At 38.8% G+C, this 20,904-nt stretch overlaps 1 protein-coding gene across 3 annotated transcripts in view; it reads right to left on the bottom strand.

Annotated features, from left to right (window-relative positions):
• Positions 1 to 344: 344 nt before the first annotated feature.
• Positions 345 to 20,904, bottom strand: part of TECPR2 (tectonin beta-propeller repeat containing 2) — a 43,436-nt gene continuing 22,876 nt past the window's right edge. For all 3 annotated transcript variants that reach the window (XM_084287479.1, XM_084287481.1, XM_084287480.1), the window contains exons 16-20: positions 20,360 to 20,593; positions 16,655 to 16,803; positions 4,234 to 4,375; positions 2,866 to 3,015; positions 345 to 2,578 (exon numbers count right to left, since the gene is read on the bottom strand). In XM_084287479.1, the coding sequence (XP_084143605.1) occupies positions 2,421 to 2,578; positions 2,866 to 3,015; positions 4,234 to 4,375; positions 16,655 to 16,803; positions 20,360 to 20,593 (833 nt within the window). In that variant the 3' untranslated portion in view covers positions 345 to 2,420. The remainder of the gene's footprint in view (positions 2,579 to 2,865; positions 3,016 to 4,233; positions 4,376 to 16,654; positions 16,804 to 20,359; positions 20,594 to 20,904) is intronic.

Below are 20,904 nucleotides of genomic sequence, written 5' to 3'. Positions count from 1 at the left end.
AAACTTTGTTTACTTCCATTATAGAAAGACCATCTCAATATAGAGGCATAAGCTTAATATTCAATATGCTAAGTGTTTAATTCTCTTTGCTTGGAAGATGATCATTTTACTGGTTGGACACACCTATCAACCAAGAAATATATGAAATATACCTTCCAGTACCCAGGTTCTTACACTGCCATTACCATATTATCTGGGGTAACAGTAAGGTAAGGGTTTCATAAGCATGTCTGTCTTCAGCACAAGCCAATTTCCAGACAAACAGAACTCTTGTGAATCATGCAACAGATGAGTCTTACCACAGTAATTTATTTCTTAAAAATCTAGTTTATTGCACTTGTCTCAAAGCACAAACGAAAACCTAAATACAGAAATAAAATAAAAAAAAATCCTAGTTTTATTAAAACTACCCTAAAAAGTAGTCTGAGAAGAGCTCGACACCAATTTAATATTAACGACCATAGCAAGGTACAGTATCATACAGTAAACAAACAACTAGCAAGCTCAAGCCATTACTAAGATGACTTTGAAAAATGTAATACAAAAGTGTCACTATTAAATAATGCCACTGTACTTGAGCATCCGGTGCTTAGTAGGGTGCAGAGAAGTACTCGTATCCCTTCTCCAAAGTGGTTGATTCAGGAGCTGCCAAAAGATACATTTAAGCTGAGTTTCAGCCTCTTTGGGGTCCTCAAGATACCAAGCTATGCTTGCATAAAACAAACTGGGTTACTTCGTGAGCAGATTCCATTACAATCCACTGCCAGACAGGCTTAAAAAACCCTCTGGGGGTATTTTCCATATACGGATGAGCTAGCAATGAAGTAAACATCATCTGTAAAAGGGAAACAAAGCTGTCCTCCCTGCAAGACTGAAAGAACAGACTGAGAACTGACAGCCAGTATCACAAGTGGTACTAAAAACAACAGTAACAAAAGAAAGTGACATAACTTGGTTCTCTCTCCACAGATCTACATTCTCACCTTGCACCACGTTTGTTCCAAGTTTAGTGCAGTACATGCATGAATTATTCTGAAAGAGAACAGAGGTTAAAAAGAAAACACATCCTATTCTGTATGTATTGATTAAGTTCTCAAAACAGAAACTTCCCCACTGTTCAACACCTGGCCTTTTCTGAAGCTGGCTCATTTACAGTATTGGTTAGCAGCTGCTTTAACATTCTGATGGTTTATAAGCTTAGAACGAACACAAAATAACTCCTCCGCCTACATACTGAACTAAAGTTCTCTCATCCATAGTCCTATTGCTTAAAAAAGATGAGGTATCTTTCAAAAAAGATTTAGAGTTTAAAGAAAAATAAACTGCAATGATTAACTTAGGTTACTTCCCAGTTCATCACATACCTCTGCTGCAACATCTGTTAAGTATAAGACACTTCAAATTTAGCTAACATAGCTAAAAATCACAATATTGTTAAGTATTTTCTCACAATATCACAATTTTTATTGGGATATACAGGTAATTCTATCAATTACCATTTTGCTTTTAATACATCTATGTTTGGTACTCAAAATAATTTGAGTCCAAATGTTAAAGCACTGGCTGGAGGCACAAATATAGCATAACAGGTATTATGAAAGCTGCCTTGTACATTCCTGCATCGTACTACAAACCCAACATGCAACTTCTTCCTATTCCAAAGTGGGAATACCCCCCACCCAAAACTGTCAGCTTCCCGATGGCTGCGTGAAATGAGCAAAAGTTCCCCTGAAATTAGGTGTAATCCAAACTTCTCACTCGTGAATGAAGCCAAGTTAGAAACAGAATTTGCAGACATGGAAGGTTAGTATAGCCTTGCAGCAGATATTTATATGGGAACGGACCAAACTAAGCTCATTTCAACACCAATGCTGTGGAATCACGATGTTCTGAGATCTCGCTAAGAAATACTTCGATATATTTTCTTCCATGCTGCAAGGAAAAAATTATTCTAAATATATACAATAGTTGGAGAGCGTTCCCATAAGTTTGGAGTTCCAAGTACAAGAAGAAATTGAGAAAAATGTAATGTTTCTGCTGTAGAGAAATATTTAATGCAACAGAATTCCTTCTCAAAATAAGTACACGTATTAGTGTGCATGCTGTTGTGAAATAGTCACTTCCATTGCTAATCAGAATAAGTTAAAGAATTATGTTTCCAAAGGAGCTGCTACAGTAGTACGGTATAACAATCGCAGTATGCCACACCTAAAGAGTCTCCCGAGAGATACTGGAACAAACATCAGAACTCACAGCTTGAGGGCTATTTAACAGGTCAGTTTTTTAAATACAAAAGTGCTAATATCACAGGTCCAATATGAGTGGCTTTTTAGATCCAACATTCTGTACATACATTACAGTAATTCTTTATGTCCTTCTGTTTTTTTTTTTTCTTCACTGCTTCAGAAGCTTGAGAGACTTCATATCACTTCCCATTCATCTTCAAAATCATCAGGATGAAGCAGAACAGAAGTATCATTATTTTTCTGCAAATTATGGGAATGGCTAAAGGTCTTAGTGAGGCGCTGGAGAAGGGATCCTGAAGTGCTGATTGCCCACAGTTCATCTAGAGGGGTCACTGCAAAGCATAAATTATCCATCTTTTAACGAAGGTAGTAGGCTCCAATAATAAACAGTATATAAACATTTGAATATAAAATCGAATTAAAAAAAATCTGAATTTATTTTTTCTAATTGTAAACAGAGAAGGTTTTTACTAATGTGATAGAAGCACCTTGGTGAAACTGACTGTCCGCAAAGCATTTAGATTACATAGCTCTCCCTGCCAATGATCAGCTTGAGCACCAGCAGGCAGAAGTCAGCAGAAATCACAATGTTCTGGATTATCACGCAGAGCCAACTTGCCTGTTAAACGTGAGACATTTCCAGGAATCTTCTTCCAGTAGTCTCCTGCTGGATTCTTGTCGGTGATGCCATATCGACGAGCTACATCTCCATTTGGACAGCGCGCCCAAACGGTCCTCGTACTTATAGCCAGCTGGCATGCCTGCAAACCTAAAGATAATTGACATGAGGACATGAGGAGGCAATAATCACAGGCTTTCTTATGTAGTAAATACACTTGCAGTAAAACTTAGGAGAAGACAGCGAGACTACAATATTTTTTATATATTCTGATATTAATACTAGAGAAGAACTCAATTATAAAAAGGCACAAAGAAATACCTAGTTTTCCTGGAGGCTAAGAAAGAATTGGCAAGTCGACAGTTTAGGACTACATTTTTCCTTACACAGACTTTAAGGGAGGAGAACAAAGTAGACGCTATTAGATTCTGAGCTTCTTGCCCTATATAAGCAGAAGATAAGAATGCAGGCCACTTGCATCACATGGAGCAGCTGTAAACAAACAGGCTTTTTAATTGCAGACTTTGTAGTCACTGCAACTATTGACTGTAATAACATCACGCTGTGGACACACTCTGTTATGTAGCCATAGCCACAAGCAACAACCAATTGAGGATCTTCACAAACCTATTTCTGAGCTTCCACTGTATTTCACTAACAGATGGGGAATAATCTGACAATTATAATCTTAGTTTGCCTAAAAATGGTTAATATTATAGACATGGTGGACCTTTTTTCTTCCTCTTTAAAGGAGAGCAGATCCTCTCCAACTGAAGTGTCATGCACTTCTGCAGTGATCTCTCTCTAAAAAAGCAGACCGCATCAATACACAGTTATTTAAAATGAAACAACTAAAATTTAATTTTACTTATAGGCAAAACGAAAATGTAATTACTTAATCTAGAATGCATCCAGTACACAGAATTAATAGAAAGATGTGCAAAATCACATTAGTGTTTTTTTTTTTAGCCACATGCGGACAGGAACCCCACATTGTATCACATTTAAATGCAAAACTTCCCAAAGCATAGTAGTCTCCTATTGCTTAGGAACATTGCTTTAATCCTAACTGAAAGGTAACTGTACCGTTCATTAATTCATCGGCAAGAGCCTGAAATAACACACAATGGAAGTTCATTTGAAAACCAGACTTCTCTTCAGTTAACTACACAACGTTTTTAAGTGAAACCAAGGTCCTCTTTAAAAGACAACCCTAACTGAATACTTTACTGAGTTTCTATAAATAAGTAAATTTGGTTACTGAGAAAAATATCTGATTTAAGCATTGCTATCAAACATAAAAAACAAAAGGGGAAAAAGTCACAGAAAATGGCAGGAAGCACAAGGAACTAAGGTATTAGTTTTTACCTGGTACGTGCTCCCAGTCAGTGCCTACAGGCATTTCTTCTGTGATTCCCACTCGTACGTGGACATTCCATTTGCTATCAATTGCCCACAGCATCTGATCATTTGGACTCGAATGAATGCTGACCAAGTTGACTCCTACTGGCTATAAAAATTAAGCACAGTATTTAATCTTTGCACCACTGTATCTTTAAATACAGACACTTGCTCCTCACAGAAGCGCACACACAAAAGTTGTAAAATATTCACCAGAGACAAGGACAGAAAGAAATTTAACTTTTTACTTGTCATTGTATAAATTACCAATTTTTCAAAAAAGTCAATCCCTTCTTAAATAGAAAAGGAACATGAGTGAATGTCACCTGAAGTTACTGATATTCATATTTGATGTTCAACATCCAAGTTTAATAATACTCGTGTTTGCTCAAACACTGTTATCCCAATCAAATACAGTTTCAATTACAAGTTGAAGAGAGAACTCATCCACAGAAATGCGGGAACAACAGGATTTTCCTATTGCTTTCCTGAAAGTGTTCCTACCATAACTAAATCTCTCCTGTAGTCCTAAATATACATGAGCTGCATATTTTTAAGGTCTGAATGTCCTATCTTTGCAATGATGTGGTGATCTGTCCTCTCCCCTGTATTCCATTCTAAAGGAATATGACCTTGAAACTCATGGTGAGCCCGAGTGAAATACACTTCCCATTCTGCTCCCAGGCAAGTCCTTACTCCATCTGCTCCTGTGGAAATTTGCCTTAACTACTATCCAAAAGCAGTGTTACTGACCATGGCATTTTACATATAGCATAAAGGTCATGACTTTGTAGCAAAGTACATCAGCCAACAGGTTAGTGTATGCAAATACATTAAAAAAAAGAAAAAGAAAGAAACAAACAAAACACATACTTTAAATAAAACGCAGGTAAGAAGAAAAAAGGGATTTTTCTCCACATCAGCTTAATAGAAGTTGCAATGAAGACGACAGTAAGATGCCCTGAAATATGTCATCTGACAGAAGCACCACATCTCTTGCAATAATCTCACAGGCATATGCCAAGTATCCAGTGTGACAAATACCAGAACAAGCAGCTCTTTGTATATATAAACCTGGGAATATAGGACCATAATCAGTACACACACAAGTGCCCAACCCAGCACCAGATGGGCCTTCTGTGTACAAAACAGTTACCTGCTTTGGTTTTGCTTTGAAAGTTCTCATGCTAACATCTGATCTGGGTCTGACCCAGTTATAACCAGGCTCAGCTTGCAGCTCCAAATCAATCCTGTCTATTTAGGTGGTGAGACTTTTGACAGACTGTCTTCTGTTTGTGCTCTCATCAGGTATTTGTACTTTGCTGGGAGCTTGAAGCTGGTTGAGCCTTGAGGAAGTGTTTTCACCTCTGCTGAAAGTAAACTGACAATGGCTGCAGGTTGAACACTGACAGGAAGACACAATTTATCTTGAAGAGACAAAAAAGATAACCCACATGACACATCCCTCTATCTTGCCACCCTCTTCACTCAAAGTTATCCTCACTCCTGGGTCCCTTTCTTCATCACATCTCTCTCCATACTTCTGCTGTCGTAGTTCCATGCTTTCAAGGGAGCTGCAATTAATAGCTTGTGCAGACTGAGTTACTGCACACAGCAGGAGAGCTTGGCTTTTTTTTTTTTTTTTTTTTTTTAAATCCACTTACCTCCTTCTTCCCATAACGTTACTCTACCATAGCGATCTCTTCCTCAGATTTAGGGACTTCATGTCACTTTCCTCATCCCCTTCACACCATGAACTGCTGTGCTTTAGGTCTGCAACAATCCCTTGTGTTGCAACTACGGTCCTTCAGAAAAGGACTCCTCCTTCTTACTGACCTGTTGGGATCTGTGCACCTTGCTCTCCACTTTTCCATGTCAGGAAACCATTCTTCTTTCTCTATCATTTGCCCAGAAACAAATTCCCCTAGAAATAGCTGAAGAAATATTTCCATCCAGAAGGACTTAAGTGCTCACACCTAGCAGCTGAGCCTGTGCATTACTACAAAGTTATAGGTAGTGGAAACTAAGAACAAGCAAACAACATACCCCAAAGAGGTAGCATAAATGGAATTGCATGATACACAAGCTGGATAGCTTCCGATATCACTGCAGGTTCAAGTACAAGCAAAGCAATTACCTCTACCTAATTCTACAGAATATCAAAGGAATATCAAAGAAACAAATGGAATTACCAAGTTCTAAGATCTCCACAAGCTTGGACAAAAATTCTCTCTATATATTTTAAAGCAAGCTCCTCTTTCCTCAACTTTTCCTGCCTCTCTGAGTATTTCACTTTTGCTTTCTTTTCCATTATTATTATTATTTTTTTTTACTTATTTTTCTGATAAACTCACGTTAAGGAAACAATCCTCCTACTCACTCTTATTATAAATGATCCAGGCAAGACACCGATGGCAACATCCAGTGCTCTTAGCAGAAAACACCCCATTCTGCTGCAGCTTTCTGATGTGAAACAGAGTAAGGGACAGCTAGTGATGTGATTATATACCATAGCTTTTGGAACAAAGCAGCGACAAGATGCTGGGAAACTGGCACAGGCGATTCTTAGAGCCTGTTGCAGAGGTTTTAAACACATTAGTTGGCTACCCAGAAAGCACTTATCTGCAACAAAAAGATGTTCCTATGGCTATCACAGTAGGATAAAACTGATTTAGAGTCTTCTTGACATAACGTACCACTTCTGGAGAATATCTCAAATACCCCTCATTTTCACTAAGTTTTAATTACCATAAAAATGTTTAAAGTATTTTATAATCTATATAAGAATAAGAAGATATAAGAAACAGATCTCTACAGCTGCAGGAAAAGATTAAGTAGAGTTTTCTTATAGCAATAAAGAGAGCTATCAGTGCAAATTTATAAATCTGCTGATAACATTTCAAAGACTGATAGGCACAAAAATGAATAAATTATTTCAGAGTAGCCTTTTCTTAACTCATTTAACTTGTAACAGCGTTCATGAAATCTATATTAGGATCCGAGAAAATGACATGGAGCTGGGACAGGGCAGGGTCAGGCTGGGGGTTAGGGACAGGTTCTGCACCCAGAGGGTGGCTGGGTACTGGGACAGGCTCCCCAGGGAGGTGGTCACAGCACCGAGCCTGACAGAGCTCAAAAATTGGACACCACTTGCAGACACAGTGTACTTCTCAGTATATAAAACTGCATGCTAAGAGCTGTGAATATCCTAATTGCCTGCCACAGAAAACAACAATGAAAAGTAGTTTGCTAGCGCCCAAGTTTCTGACCAGAAGACAATGCTGATGAAACAAAGTAAACTTGAAAGAAGCACTTAACTGACAAATTGTTAAATGACATCATTAAATCGTATCTATGCTAAACATATTTCAGTTATAAAGTTGTCTGTTAGCTTTATAATTCCATGCAAATCATTTCCATTCCTTCTGCAGACCACAGAGAATATGCTTCAGTGCAAGAGCTTTGTTTAAACAACGGTATCCAACAAAAAAAAAAACAAAATAAAAACTAATGCAGTTGTCACCCCTGAACTCTAAAGTTTTGCCTTATTGTAACTACTTCAGCTACAGACGAACCCAAACCACACCGGTTCATTTCATTGTCAAGGAGAAAAGGCCAAAAAACACATGCACATGAAAAATGCATCTGAACATTTTCCATGTCACTTTTCAGAATCAGAGAGTCCATGTATCAGCAGACCTCCACTATCTCTTTTCTGCTGTAAACGTCCAGGGTGAGGAAGACTAAACAGAACATTGTCAGCTTGTCCATCCCCCTTTTTTTCAACTAATGGTTTGGTGGCTACAAGCAGCGTGAAGGTATGAATGCTCTACTCACCTTCATAAAACAGAAATACCTTCAGCTGCTCCAAGCCAGGCTGTAAGAATATCACTTCTGAGCAATTTCCCACACCGTTGAGCACTATCTGTATGTTGATCAGACTCATCTGACTGTTCTGATGGCTAACAGACACACAGACCTCATTAACTAGCTTGACAAATAAATACTGCAGCTTAGAGAGACTCCTTGACATGGACCTGACCACTGCATATTATTTTCAGAGTTCCATTTGAATGGCAATTGTAAATCACTTCCACCATTGGAGATATCAACCAAGCAGGAGCAACTGGTCAGCAGTGCTGACCAGAGCGTTTTGCATTCAGACTCTGAGGAGCAGAACAGCTTGCTAAGTGCCCCTTTTTCCCTCTGTAGAAAAGTTCAAGGCAGCACACTAGAGCAGGAAAGGTTACGAATCTATGTTTAGTCTTCCTTGAAGCTCCATGTTTTTCAGTAATGCTGCCATAGAATTGTCAGAGAAAGGTTATTTATTGACTGAAAAACTGGAGCTTTATTTTCTCAGAAGCCTTAGAATAACAACATGACTCCTTCCCCCAGTTTGTGCCTTCAGCGGGTAAACAGACCCGAGCCTCAGTGCGATACCTCCAGTCTATGGCTCGCACAACCAAGAATGGGCAAAAGGCACGCAGGCAGTTTTCTTGACCTCTCATCTCCGTCAACTCCTAATTTTTATTAAAAGTGTTTTTCTCATAGAAATATGCAAAAGATATTTTGCACACATACATTATGACATAAAATCCACAAAAAGGTCATACCAAATCCATGTGACTACTCAACGTGGTGAAGCTCTAGCAGGTCCACAAAAGATTTTCAGAATATGTAGCACAACAATTGTTCCTTACAAGCAGTTAATAATAATAATAATAATAGTAATAATAATAATTAATGCAAAGACCATTCAGACCATGAGCCTAGTCTGTTGGTTTGCCCAGCTGTCTTCTGGTCACACTGTCTAAGGTTACAGACAGCCTATAATGCTCTACACAACATTTTGTAATTTCCACTACAGGTGTTGTTTTTTTTTTTAATAGCATACTAAAAAATTAAAATGTTAGGATGAGAACAACTGTGTCTTTATAGAAATACACAACACTACATGCAATAACTTTGCATGAAACAGAACATAATTTAGTACAAGGTAATAAAAACCTTGTATAAGCAAGGCTCTGAAAACCAAGGCATTTCAGGTTTTTTGTTTTGTTTTAAAACAAGTTTAATAAGCATCAGTAAAACACCCTCTCATTCATTCTATGATATGGGAAGTCCATGCCTGTAGGTTTTGAAATTTAAATGCCTTACCAAGAAAAGTAAAACATTTCTGTACAGTAAAAACACAAATGCATTTGTAAATTCAGCCTGACCTCTGCTTTGACAACCCTAACAGTTACCAAACTCATGGTTTCTCTGCCATTTTGCATCTTAGTGTTGCTCCATGTCACTTAACACATTTCTGATGAAAATGCCACATGCAGCTGACAGTAACAGAAATTCTGATTTCACTATTGCATTGCTTTACAAAGGCCTATAGCCTTTAAATGATATAATTCACTTACACAACAGGAGTTCGTGTGTATGGGAGGATCATTAAAACAAAACCCCAAGAACTTACTGGTGGGAGGTTTTGTTTTGTTCTTTAAACAAAGAGTGACCTTGTGACGCTCTGGAAAGTTACAATCTGCCAGGATTCACGATGTGCACTGTAAGCCTCCGACATACCGGGGGGATGCACTCGGGATGTAACAGCTGCTACTCCCTCAGCACTCATCCAGCACCGAAGCTGCGGCCTGATTTCTGCCCCAGGTGAGGTGCGGCCCCCAAACACAAGGCTCTGAAACGTGTTACGCTACCGGACAAAAACAATAGTACTGCAGGGGGTTGAGGGTCAGAAATCAGCTCGCTGCCTCCCAGGCGGAGGATGCATTCACGAGAGTACAGAGTCCAGCTTCCTCTTCCTTGCCTGCTCGCTGGCTGCGTTGGGCTCGGGTTCAGTGGGGCAAAGGACAGATAGCGCCAGGCTACGTGACAGCTCTGCGGGACGGGCCACTAGGGCAGGGGAGACACCGCAGCCCAGCCAGCCAGCTTCCTGGGAAGGCAACCCAGCACAAGGCCCACCAGCCAGATCTGGGTGCTCAAACAGGGGGATGCTGCTTGGCACCACACCACAGAGGGGACCCTGAGCTCCTCACTCAAGGAGGAAGGGTTGGATGTGCCCAGCCGTTGTCCCAGGCTGGCTCCTTACTCTGTATGGACTTTGGGTTTGCTGAAGTCCTCTCACTGTCAGTACTGTTTCTGCTGCCCAAATTACTCCACAGAAGCCAAGCCCTTGGTTACTAAACTGGATCCAGCCTCCCACAGATTTTAAAATGAGATAAGCTGAAGTTCAGTCACATGAAAAGCAAGGAAGTGCTCTAACCAGAATTCAGAAACTGCAGCTTTAATGAAAAAACAAAGAAACAAAACAAAACAAAACAAACACTCAATTTATACTAGCAGAAGTAATTTCTTGTGACCATCTCTCAAAATCACTTTTCAAGGTCTTCTATTTATAAATACTTCAGGATATCACTGCTTTCAAGCATGAGAATAGTTCCACTGAAATCAAGGCACATGCTTGCTAAATCGAGTCCTGTATCCTTTACCAATGATGTTTTCTATACCACTGCCTGAACATTTTTATTTTTGAGTAACTCTGAGAAACTCTCAAGCCTCAACATTAGGAAATATATTTAGCTTTCAGAAGGGTAGATAAAGTAACTGAACTTATCAATCTCTGTAAAATAATTAAATTGCGTATTAGCTAATGGAAGTATGGGCACACTGGAAGAGCCCAGATTTGAGGCTGTTACAAGTACTGAACAAGTGAAAGCATGAAAATAAAAGGTTCTCCTTCCCACGGGTTATGTTTTCAGCATAAGTTGAGGCTTTTTGAAAAGCAGAAGCACCACCTTAAGATCATATTTCACAAGGATATGGAAAAATCGTGTACTCAGTTTTCTGGGCGTATCTCATTTTGTGCACCCTTTTTGTGATCGGCGGCTTCTGGTACCGATAACCATTGCTATCTAATGTGACAGGCTACACGTGCGCTTCTCTGAACACGACGATAGCAGTGCTGTAAAACAAATACCAGAAGGCTAAAACTCCAAAGCAGGAAAATACTGTGAAACACAGTGACAACCGTTTTCCTAACTTGCAACAGAACGGAAGGTAACGAGCACTGCACTGAGCGATGGAATCAGTGTGAGACGACTTTACTAAAAATGCTGAAGGCGCATTTTTCCGGTATCTAAAGAAACTTCTTATGTAACCTGTAAGAAAGGCACATGCCTGTGAAGAATTGTACATGTTTCAAGTTAAACGTTATGGTATTCTGAACCAGCTAAACAAAATACACTGCAGCAGGAGCTCTGATCTCACACTCTTCTTCACAACCCACCTCCAAACAGCTACTCCACTGCCAAATACAGGTTTTTCCTTACTTCTTCTTGAAAACAGTAGTCCTCCACAAAAATCATCTCCCCCCCAATGTCTTCAGGAGGCCTTACATGAGTAAAGATATATGGAATAACAGACCAGATAGTCTGGTGTACAGATAACCAGAAGTTTGAACGAGTATTTTACCTTCCCAGCCTAAATGGAATCAGTCTAATAAGAGATACTTTCTGAACATCTTGTCTTACCACACCAAAGCAGAACTCCCATCAGTTACATCTGTGCAACAGGTAGGTTGTGCAAGCTATTTCGTGCTCATGAAAACAATCTGACTTGAAAAGAGCAGTCATGTGGATTATGCACTACAAATAACAGACTTTTCCATGGCAAGTATTTTCAGCACTAGCCTGGATGATTCTGAAGTAAAAACAACACAGTATTCTCAACAGAAAAATCCCTCATCCTCCAAATATCCTTGAACAATTATTTCAAAAAAATCCCCCCCTACAGTTAAGCTTTGAATTTGGCCAAAAAAAGATGTGTTCATCACTTCATCCTGTAAGTACCACCTAACGCAGAACTGGCCTTAAAAGTAATAGGGAAAATGCAAAGGCAAGGCAGATGGCAGCATAAGAAAGCCTCCACCCTAGGCAGAACTCTTAATTAAAGAGAGGAAAGGAAACAAAGATCATAGCAGCTATTTCTAACAAGTCACCCAACATCTGCAGGGCACAACCAACCTCCTAACACTGAACACAGATTAAGAAAAAGGAAGGTATTGAAAAAGAAATGAAATCTACCGTGCACTGATTTTTGCAGGATCACAGAAATCCCTGAAATTTCAAATGCCATTTTTAATGGTTGCTTCTTAGTTTTGAGGCTTGGGGCTTTTTTTTTTTTTTTTTTTTTTTTGAATGACAGTGCAAGTGTGAATAACTCACAATTTTGTTTTGTTCTTATATTTTTTGCATGCAAAAATAATCAGAATTCTTCCTAACTTCAGAAGAGCTATCTTATCTTAGCTATGACATCAAGCTTGAGTAGAAAAAGACAATTAGAAGGCTGTTTATGGGAAGAGTAGTAAATCAAAAATTCCTCTAACTTGAAATGCCCATACTGCAAGAGATTATTTTATGGCAAACTGCACTAAGCTCTTTTGCTGATCCTAGGAATTGCACCAAGAATTAGAAGGTTTACATAGTAGCCAAGTAGTGGACATCTTTTTAAATAAGTCCCTCTCTCCCCACAGCTTGGACAAGCTACAAAGCTATTTAAATAAACTTCTTGACTTAATAAAGTAAGCTTTTTTGATCCTATCCTCTAAGAAATTCCGATTACGAAAGAGTAAAGAGAAGCAATTAATCAACAATTAAGATGTTTAATCTGTTCTTGGAGTAAGATTGATTGTTTGCAAGCAATAGGTGATTGCTAACTCATTACAAATAGTCGTTCTCATCCTTGTTTCCTTTAGCTCTCCCTACACAAAAGTTTTGCTTACCTAAGAGATAAGCAAATATATATAAATCCCCTAATACAAATCTGATTAGGTGGTTCTTAAGGCCAGCGTTACGTTAAGTAGTCCTTGTAAGAAGCAAGCTATTCTCAAAAGCAGATTTTGCTTCTGCATTTTTTTCAATAGGTGCCCAAAATCAGAGACAAAATGGAGAAAGAATTACTTTCAAACAACAGGCCTTTGACTTCTAGGGATATTTTAAAGCAATTTTTCAGGTGAAAATTATTTTTAACTTTTAATTAACTTCTACTCAATAACAACCCAAATTAGTCCTACTGACCATATTATTTTTTTTGTTGTTATTTTTTCAGGCTACAAAATTGAAAAAACATTCAATTTCATAAACATACACACACCCATACATACACACATACTCTGTAGTATCTGCATGAATAATAATTACATTGCTTGCTCGTTCTTTGTATTGGAATGTAATGTATATTGAGGCATGCTACAACAGATAATAGTTTTATACTGTATATGAAGGATGGAATGAAGAATACTTTCCATTTCATGGATGAAAACGATTTCATCAAGGAGTTTTGATCAGCTCTGTCAATGCTCTTAAAATAGCTTCCAAAAAGTGGCTTAACTACATAATTTTGACTTTCAGATCATACAATAGAACGGGTGAAGCAGAGAAGACACCTACATATGAACTACACTGTTCATGATACTGCAATATTATCAACCACTTCTTTATTTTATCCAGCACTTTAGACAATGGAGGGCAGAGAACACAACGCTAATTTTCATCAAGAATTAGTGCAGTCCGGAGTTATGAAGAGAGAAGTAGCAAATGAGAACTGTTTCAGTCTAGATTAAGAAAAAAGCCATAGAGAATCACAGATTCTCTGATCTTATCTGTTTGGTTTGTGCTGGAAGGGACCTTAAGGATCACCCAGCTCCAGCCCCCTGCCATGGGCAGTGACACCTCCCACGAGCCCAGGTTGCCCAAAGCCCCATCCAGCCTGGCCTTGGACACCTCCAGAGATGGGGCATCCACAGGTTCTTTGGGCAGCCTGTGCCAGTGCCTCACCACCCTCTGAATGAAAAAATTATTTTAAATGTCTGTTCTAAAAATCTAACAAAACTATTGTCTCTGAATACCTTTGTGAAGCTGTGCAATGATGCTGTGCAATTACAGCACTTCTTTAACAAGAAGTGACACTGTAAAAGCAGAACCTGTAGCTGCTCACAAGCTGCTCATGAGTCATGAGATCTGGGACATGGCAAGTCATATTGGCTCTGACATTTACTAGGGAATGAAACATCCATAGCTGATTTTAAATTACGTTATTTGAGAGTATTTCTGTGCTTAAAGCAAGTGAAAGACAATTTTGATTTCCTTCTTCAAACAGAAGATGACTGAACCATTCACAAATGCTTCTTACAATTCTTCTGTTGTTGTGAACATGAAGTGATGCAGCATGAAAGTCAGTTAAGGGACAGATAACAGTAAGGAGCTACTAATAAGCACCAAACAGTCCACTTCTCAACCATCCTCTGTCATATTTGTTATCCAAACACTGAGCTAGTATCTGGAAGTAATTTTAAAGTCCACATTTTCTTATTTTGCATTCAGTCTTTGGAAAAGCATGGGTGGTTGCTCCCCCAGTACTTTAGTTACTTGTTTCAGTGTTGGAATTGTCTCCAAACGAGCATGTAGCCCTTGAGTTTTCATCTCCACAGGCAATGTCTGAATTTTTGCCCTTTCATATTGACTCATTAGATACGCAAACTCGGGAGTTGGCAAGATAACAGGAAGAGAATGCTCTGGGTAGCAGGAGGTTATCATTTTGGAAGGCAACATCACCCAGCTTCCGCAGTAAGCTGTAGGAAATAACACTGTATTCAACCTTGTCCAATTAAAGACTTTCTACGTAAGGAAGTCTCTGCTAAGTAATGAGCCAAAGCAAATCCCAACTTCTTGTAAACATCTTTGTATTGAGCAGTTTAATCAACTTCTGTAGAGGACTAGAGAACACACTCAGTACAGACAAAATAGTATCAGTGTAGTGAAAGCCCTCCAGGTTATTTTCCTGGTTAGATACATTTTCATTAGAATATACTGCAAAAGTTTATTTGTCTGTCTATTGGCAAACTCAATTAAGTGGAATACATCCTGGAATATGTCATCCTCCCGCCTGTTTAAGAAAACTATCCTCACGGAAGACATCATCATTCGTACCCTCAGTCTCCTCTTCCAGCTGCCTTGCCCCCCATTAGCAGACAAATTTGTATCTTACAGGTAACATCAGAAAGACCCACTCTGCAGCACACAAGAGTGAGCAGTGTAATCTACCCCTCGTTGTGACAGCCATCACTCAAGTGATTTAGTACTTATTTATCAGTCTGTTCTGCTATTCTGCAGAAACAAGATGCCATTTCTCCAGGTCTGATTGACCACATTCCCAGCACAGAAGGACTAGTTTAACCAGTGCTGAGCTAACTGAGGAGATGCAAATCTGCCGTTTCATTTCCCTGTTTCCCTGGCCTTCTTTGCTGCTACACCCCCGAGATTCACAGGAGGAGCTAAGAGTTGGCTGTTAAGAGGCAAGCAGAAGTAAAAGGGAATGATGTATAAAACAAATCACCTATTGCAACTCCACTGCCAGAGACTGACTTTTGTTTCTTAACATGACCCTTCAGAAGTACCATGTATTTCAAAATCTTCAGAAACAGTTCTGTAACATTATATTATTAAAACGTACATCAAGTATGCAAACACATCCAGCACTACTATGCTAGATCAGCAGACAGTTCGACTGATTTCAAGCCAGGGAGCAAAGAATGAAATCAGTGCTCAGAGGTCAACTCTTTTGCAGCAGTCCCGAGCCATGATACAGAACTGCAAGTTAAACTGTGGAATGTGTAAAGTATTAGAGCAGCACTGAGGTTTAAGGAGAGATTAAATGAGAAACAAGACACTGGAGAAATATATTTTGTCCATTTGCTATATCCAGAAAATATGCTCCTAGTGTACTTTAGGAGGTTTCTTTCCACTCAGCTCCTCCCAACTGGCAGGTAGAACAGAGATCTTACTTGCCAATTCTGGGAATAAGGGAGAAGAGCTGCAATTGTACGGCACGCTGACTAACCACCGGATGATAAGGAAAGTCCCTAGATCCAGGCACAGCACCCTGGCAAGCATCCCAGACTCACGGGGCGAGTATAAAGGAAGAGGGAGGCACTTCAGTACCACACCATGTGAGCAGAGCCTTCCCACACCCTCTGCTTTGTGCTGTTTGCCAGTCTAGCCTCTTGGCTACCGTACAAGTAGGTACTCAGTATATAGTTCAAGGCTGCATTCTACTACGTGCCTATAAAGCTGCTGTGTTACTACAATAGAAGTTTTTCATTAAGGATGGAAAAAGAGAAAAAAAAATGAAAAAAATGAAGTTATCTGTGAGATGAATTTGGGATGATTGAAGATAAGTCCTGATGAAACTGAACACGTGTGACAGAAGCTTAAACTACACATTTAAATCTGGTCCTATTGTTTTCCCTGAATGTTAAATTATTCCTTTCCACAGGCGCAGAGCTAAACCACTGTGTTACAAAGAATTACGATCAGCGTTTTACCTGTATGGGTGGCTCAATCATTATCCATGCAGGAAGCATCAAACTCGGGTTAAGAGGCTGGGTTCCTACACGGAAATAAACACCCCCACTGGTGTCACAGGCCCAAACATGCTGATTTCCACAGGACAAGCTGATCAGCTTTATGGCACCTATCAACAAAGAGGTTATTAGCAACCTGACATTTTTTTTTTACATTCAGCTAATAATGAGCACCTTTACTTAGACTTGATTGTATTAAGCTACCTTTAAACACAGGCATATAAAAATGATTACAAGCTTGTGAGAGAAAAATCATGGCATATAATGAATAACACCAACAGGTAGTATACGTAAGGCATTTTTCTCTTCAATCTAAAAATAAATGTTTTAGTCACAGGACACTGCCATTTTTAAAGCACACTAAAAATATGCTATTAAAATAACTGAATTCAAGCAGGGAAAAAATTCTGTAACAAATGTTATCAGTGCCTAGACAAACTTTCACATGACCTAATGTGAACTTTCCTCTGTAGCTGGCCATGCTTATATTTTTCATGGTGTTGGGCCTAGTAATGCCTTCAGCACTGAACACTCCTAATGCTACCAGCACTTGAAAAATACAAGAGCATATGGATTATGCATCTCAGTGTTAACATACCAGTGTCACATCTGTAAATAAAGGAGCTGATTTTCAAATGGCTTTATATTTAGCGTACATATTTATTACACTTATGTCAGACGTGCTGCAGTATTTTAACCCTATGTAAGTCAGCACACTGAAAACACAGCTCCCAAAAAAGTATGTTTTGGATTTTTTTTTTTAATTTTTTTTTTTTCATGTCCAATCACATTTAGGAGTCTTGCTACCAAAAGTTTGTAAAGATAGAGAACTGCTAGTTAATGGCCAGCTGGAACTCTTACTCTTTTACATTCATTTCAGAATAGCCATGTGATGTAATATACGTAACATTTGATTATTTTTTTCCTCCCAGCATTGGGACAACACAATACTAAGTAATGGAAAACATGTTCTACAGAAAAAGACTCAATCATGACAGATATACTACAGCAGGAATGCTCTGGTTGTACTCCAAACTCTAAAAATAGGCCTTGCTGGCTGATTGAACATGCCAGCAGTGCTTGGGATATCCCATTCTTGGTAACAGTTTTCTCTTCTGTGATGTGAATCTGGCAACAAATCCCTGCAAAGTACATTGCTCCTTAAAGAGAGGGTACAATTTTATCCCCCAGAGCAGGGGTTCAAAGCATTTTTTTTCTGCTGAAGGCAAAATTCAGTAAGGCTTGCTGGGGGAAAGAAAAGTATGTAGTCCTGTTATTCCCTGTTATCTTTTAGTTACCTGAAATTGTAAACAGATCTCCTTGTCTAAGTTATTTAACTTTCTGAATCGAAGGAATTTGAATTAGCTCATCTCACCCCAAAATTCCCTTTAATCATGCCGCTTCTTATTATAAAATAGCATACAGAGCACAACTATGAACAAAAACTTCTACTGCTTCAGGAGAGAACAAGTCTCTATTGCAGGTAGAGAGGCCTGACATTCAGCAAAGTCAAACTTTTATTTAAAACCTCGTGCTTCCATGTTAGAGTACACCTAGCCGGGATGGCTTTGTCACATGTCGTCTCAGCTGTTGAAATGTTCCGATCCAAAGCAGCATCACAGCTCTCGCACACGGAATCACATATCACCTACTCGGCATAGCTGATATTATTTACGTCTGCAGTACAATTTGATATTCAAAAATGCAGCACTTATATAAATGTTTTGGGGCTTCTCCCTCCTCCCACTCACTGTTTTTATGGTAGGAGAAGGGCATGCTAACCACATTCAGCCACTGCTTAGAAAGAAGTGTGATTCAGAGACACTGTTTACAGTTGAAGCCTAAAGGTCACTCTACTGTGTTTAGAAACCTCGATAATGATAGTGGAACCCTAATCAAAATAATTTACTAGATACTACGCTCAGTACATAGTGTAAAGGCAAGAAGGAAGATACTAACAACATAATATTCATAATTTCAACGTAAATGCTGGCAACTTGATCACCTCCACACAGATTTCTGAATTTCATTTTACAGCAACTTGCTCTTTTTTTTTTCCCCTCCAATTCACAGTCTTGATGTTTGAGGAGTGAAGGCAGACATACATTTCAACAATAGAAATAATTCTCTAATTTCTTCTGCTCCATTAGAGCAAATCAAGTCTCTTATATTACATCTGTGGGTAGGCACCATCTTGTCAGCAGTGATCTACCACATGCATTTAATTGGAGAAAAAACAGGAAATTTTCTGCATTCTTAATTATCAGCTCACAATGACTGGTAAAGTGCGGTGTCTGAAATATTTCCTGACCCCAGATTTCTACAGTATCACCACACAGAGTGCCATGAAACTAAAAGGAACAGCTAAATGTAATGTTTGAGCCCCAGCGTAGCTAAAGTAACCAAGACAATTAATACAGTCAGCTAGCACTCATTTCCATTAGAACATTTTGAGATTTTCAGACAATAGCAAGAAGCTATTTGTTATTTCAGTTTCACAGTTATTATCTAAACCACTGGAAAATAACAGTATCTGGAGGAAAACTTCAAGCTCTACTAAGCCAGATGAAAAGCACAGTACAGACAAAACTATCCTGTAGGTCAGTGAAAGTAAAAGGCATCGCTTATCACTTAAACTATGGTAAGATTGGTGATTTGGAAGTAATTCATTGGGTCTGGAAAACCTGTTTTACAGCCAGCAAATACAGTATTTTTAAAAGACTCTTTAAAAAGTTTTATGTAAAGAATACAAAAGATAAAATTGCTTGTCAGGCCAATCACAAATACTGCCATTAGAGATGGAAAAAAATTCAAATCAGATTAATTTTATATTAGCACTTTAAAAAAAAAAACAAATAAATAAATAAAAAAAAACTTCTCTTGAAACAGATTAGCATTAAGAGAAAAAAAATATTCTAGCAGATATTCAGATTATTAAAGAAATAAATCCAATTGGAATAATACTAGTGAAGCTGTCAAGTGGCCGGATTACCCTTATCTCTGATGAAAAGAGCCAAACTGGGAGGATATTTAATGATCAAAATGTGGTCAACCAACCTTGGTCTTACTGCTAACCAAACAAAAAGGGGCAGTTAAACAGCAGCACGTTCTTGACATTATGCTGAATCATTAGATCACTATCAATTCAAACATTAGAGTGTCATCATCTGTATCACCTATGGATGATGCAACTCTGAGCAAAATTTTTCCTTAACAAGATCCTAAGGAAGCTTTAGCCACTCTCTTAAGAGCACATTTACCCACAAAATACAGGGCTTTGAGTATAGAACTGCCCAGGGCCACATGATTACAGTTATGCCAGTTATAGTACAAGAACTGGACTAGTTAAAGCTACTGGTACATCTGCACAGCACTGTGTCAGGTCGCGTGGTCTCAGACTGACAAACTATAAGAAGCACAAATGCATATAAAGCATCTTGCAAACAGTGAATATGCTGTCTCCGGCAAAAGGATAAGTGAAACATTGCCTGAAAGCAGTAAGTGCACGTGTTTTACAGTCCTCTGCTGCAATGCCCATAATTATAAGGTACTGTTTGCTCCAATAAATGTTATACTTCAGATCAGTAAACCAAAGACACTTCTGAATGAAAATACAGACTGTCTGCTACGAGTTAACAGATAGTCTACTCAATAAAAATGTCATACCTAGTTGGGAGAGATCCAATTTTGTCCAATGCATCCCTGTTGGACAGCTGGATGAAAGTGTTCTGATAAATATCTGCCCAAGACTATCCAAACCCCAGATGGCATCCTGGCAGGCAGAATAGTGCACCATTTCAACCTCCGGTGGCAGCTGCACCGTAGAAGGACGAAACTGAGGATTCTGATCACTGACACAAAACAGATCCTTGTTGCTTTGGCACAGCCACAAAAAGCTTCCTATGGCAAGGACATTTCTGTTATTAAAATCATTGCTAATCCACTCTGAGAAAGCTAACACTTCCTCTGAAAACAATCAGTACATTTGAAGACAAAACTAAGATCTTAGATTAAGATTTTCAAGTAAAAATAAGCATCCTAAGTGCTTATTTAGGCACTTAAGTACTGCCCCAACCCAGCCCCCCTATATCAGGTAAGTAGCGAATGATTTCATTTGAAGAAACTAAGAGGGAGAAGGCATACCTAATAGTTCACTGTTCCCCCTTATTCTTTTGCTCTTCTGTTTCCTTGATAATTGCCTCAGAGAAACA

This window comes from Netta rufina (assembly GCF_964035555.1).
Source record: "Netta rufina genome assembly, chromosome: 5".
NCBI classification, from domain to species: Eukaryota; Metazoa; Chordata; class Aves; order Anseriformes; family Anatidae; genus Netta; species Netta rufina.
Note: the sequence above shows the minus strand (reverse complement) of the source record. Positions and strands in the feature narration are given on the sequence as shown.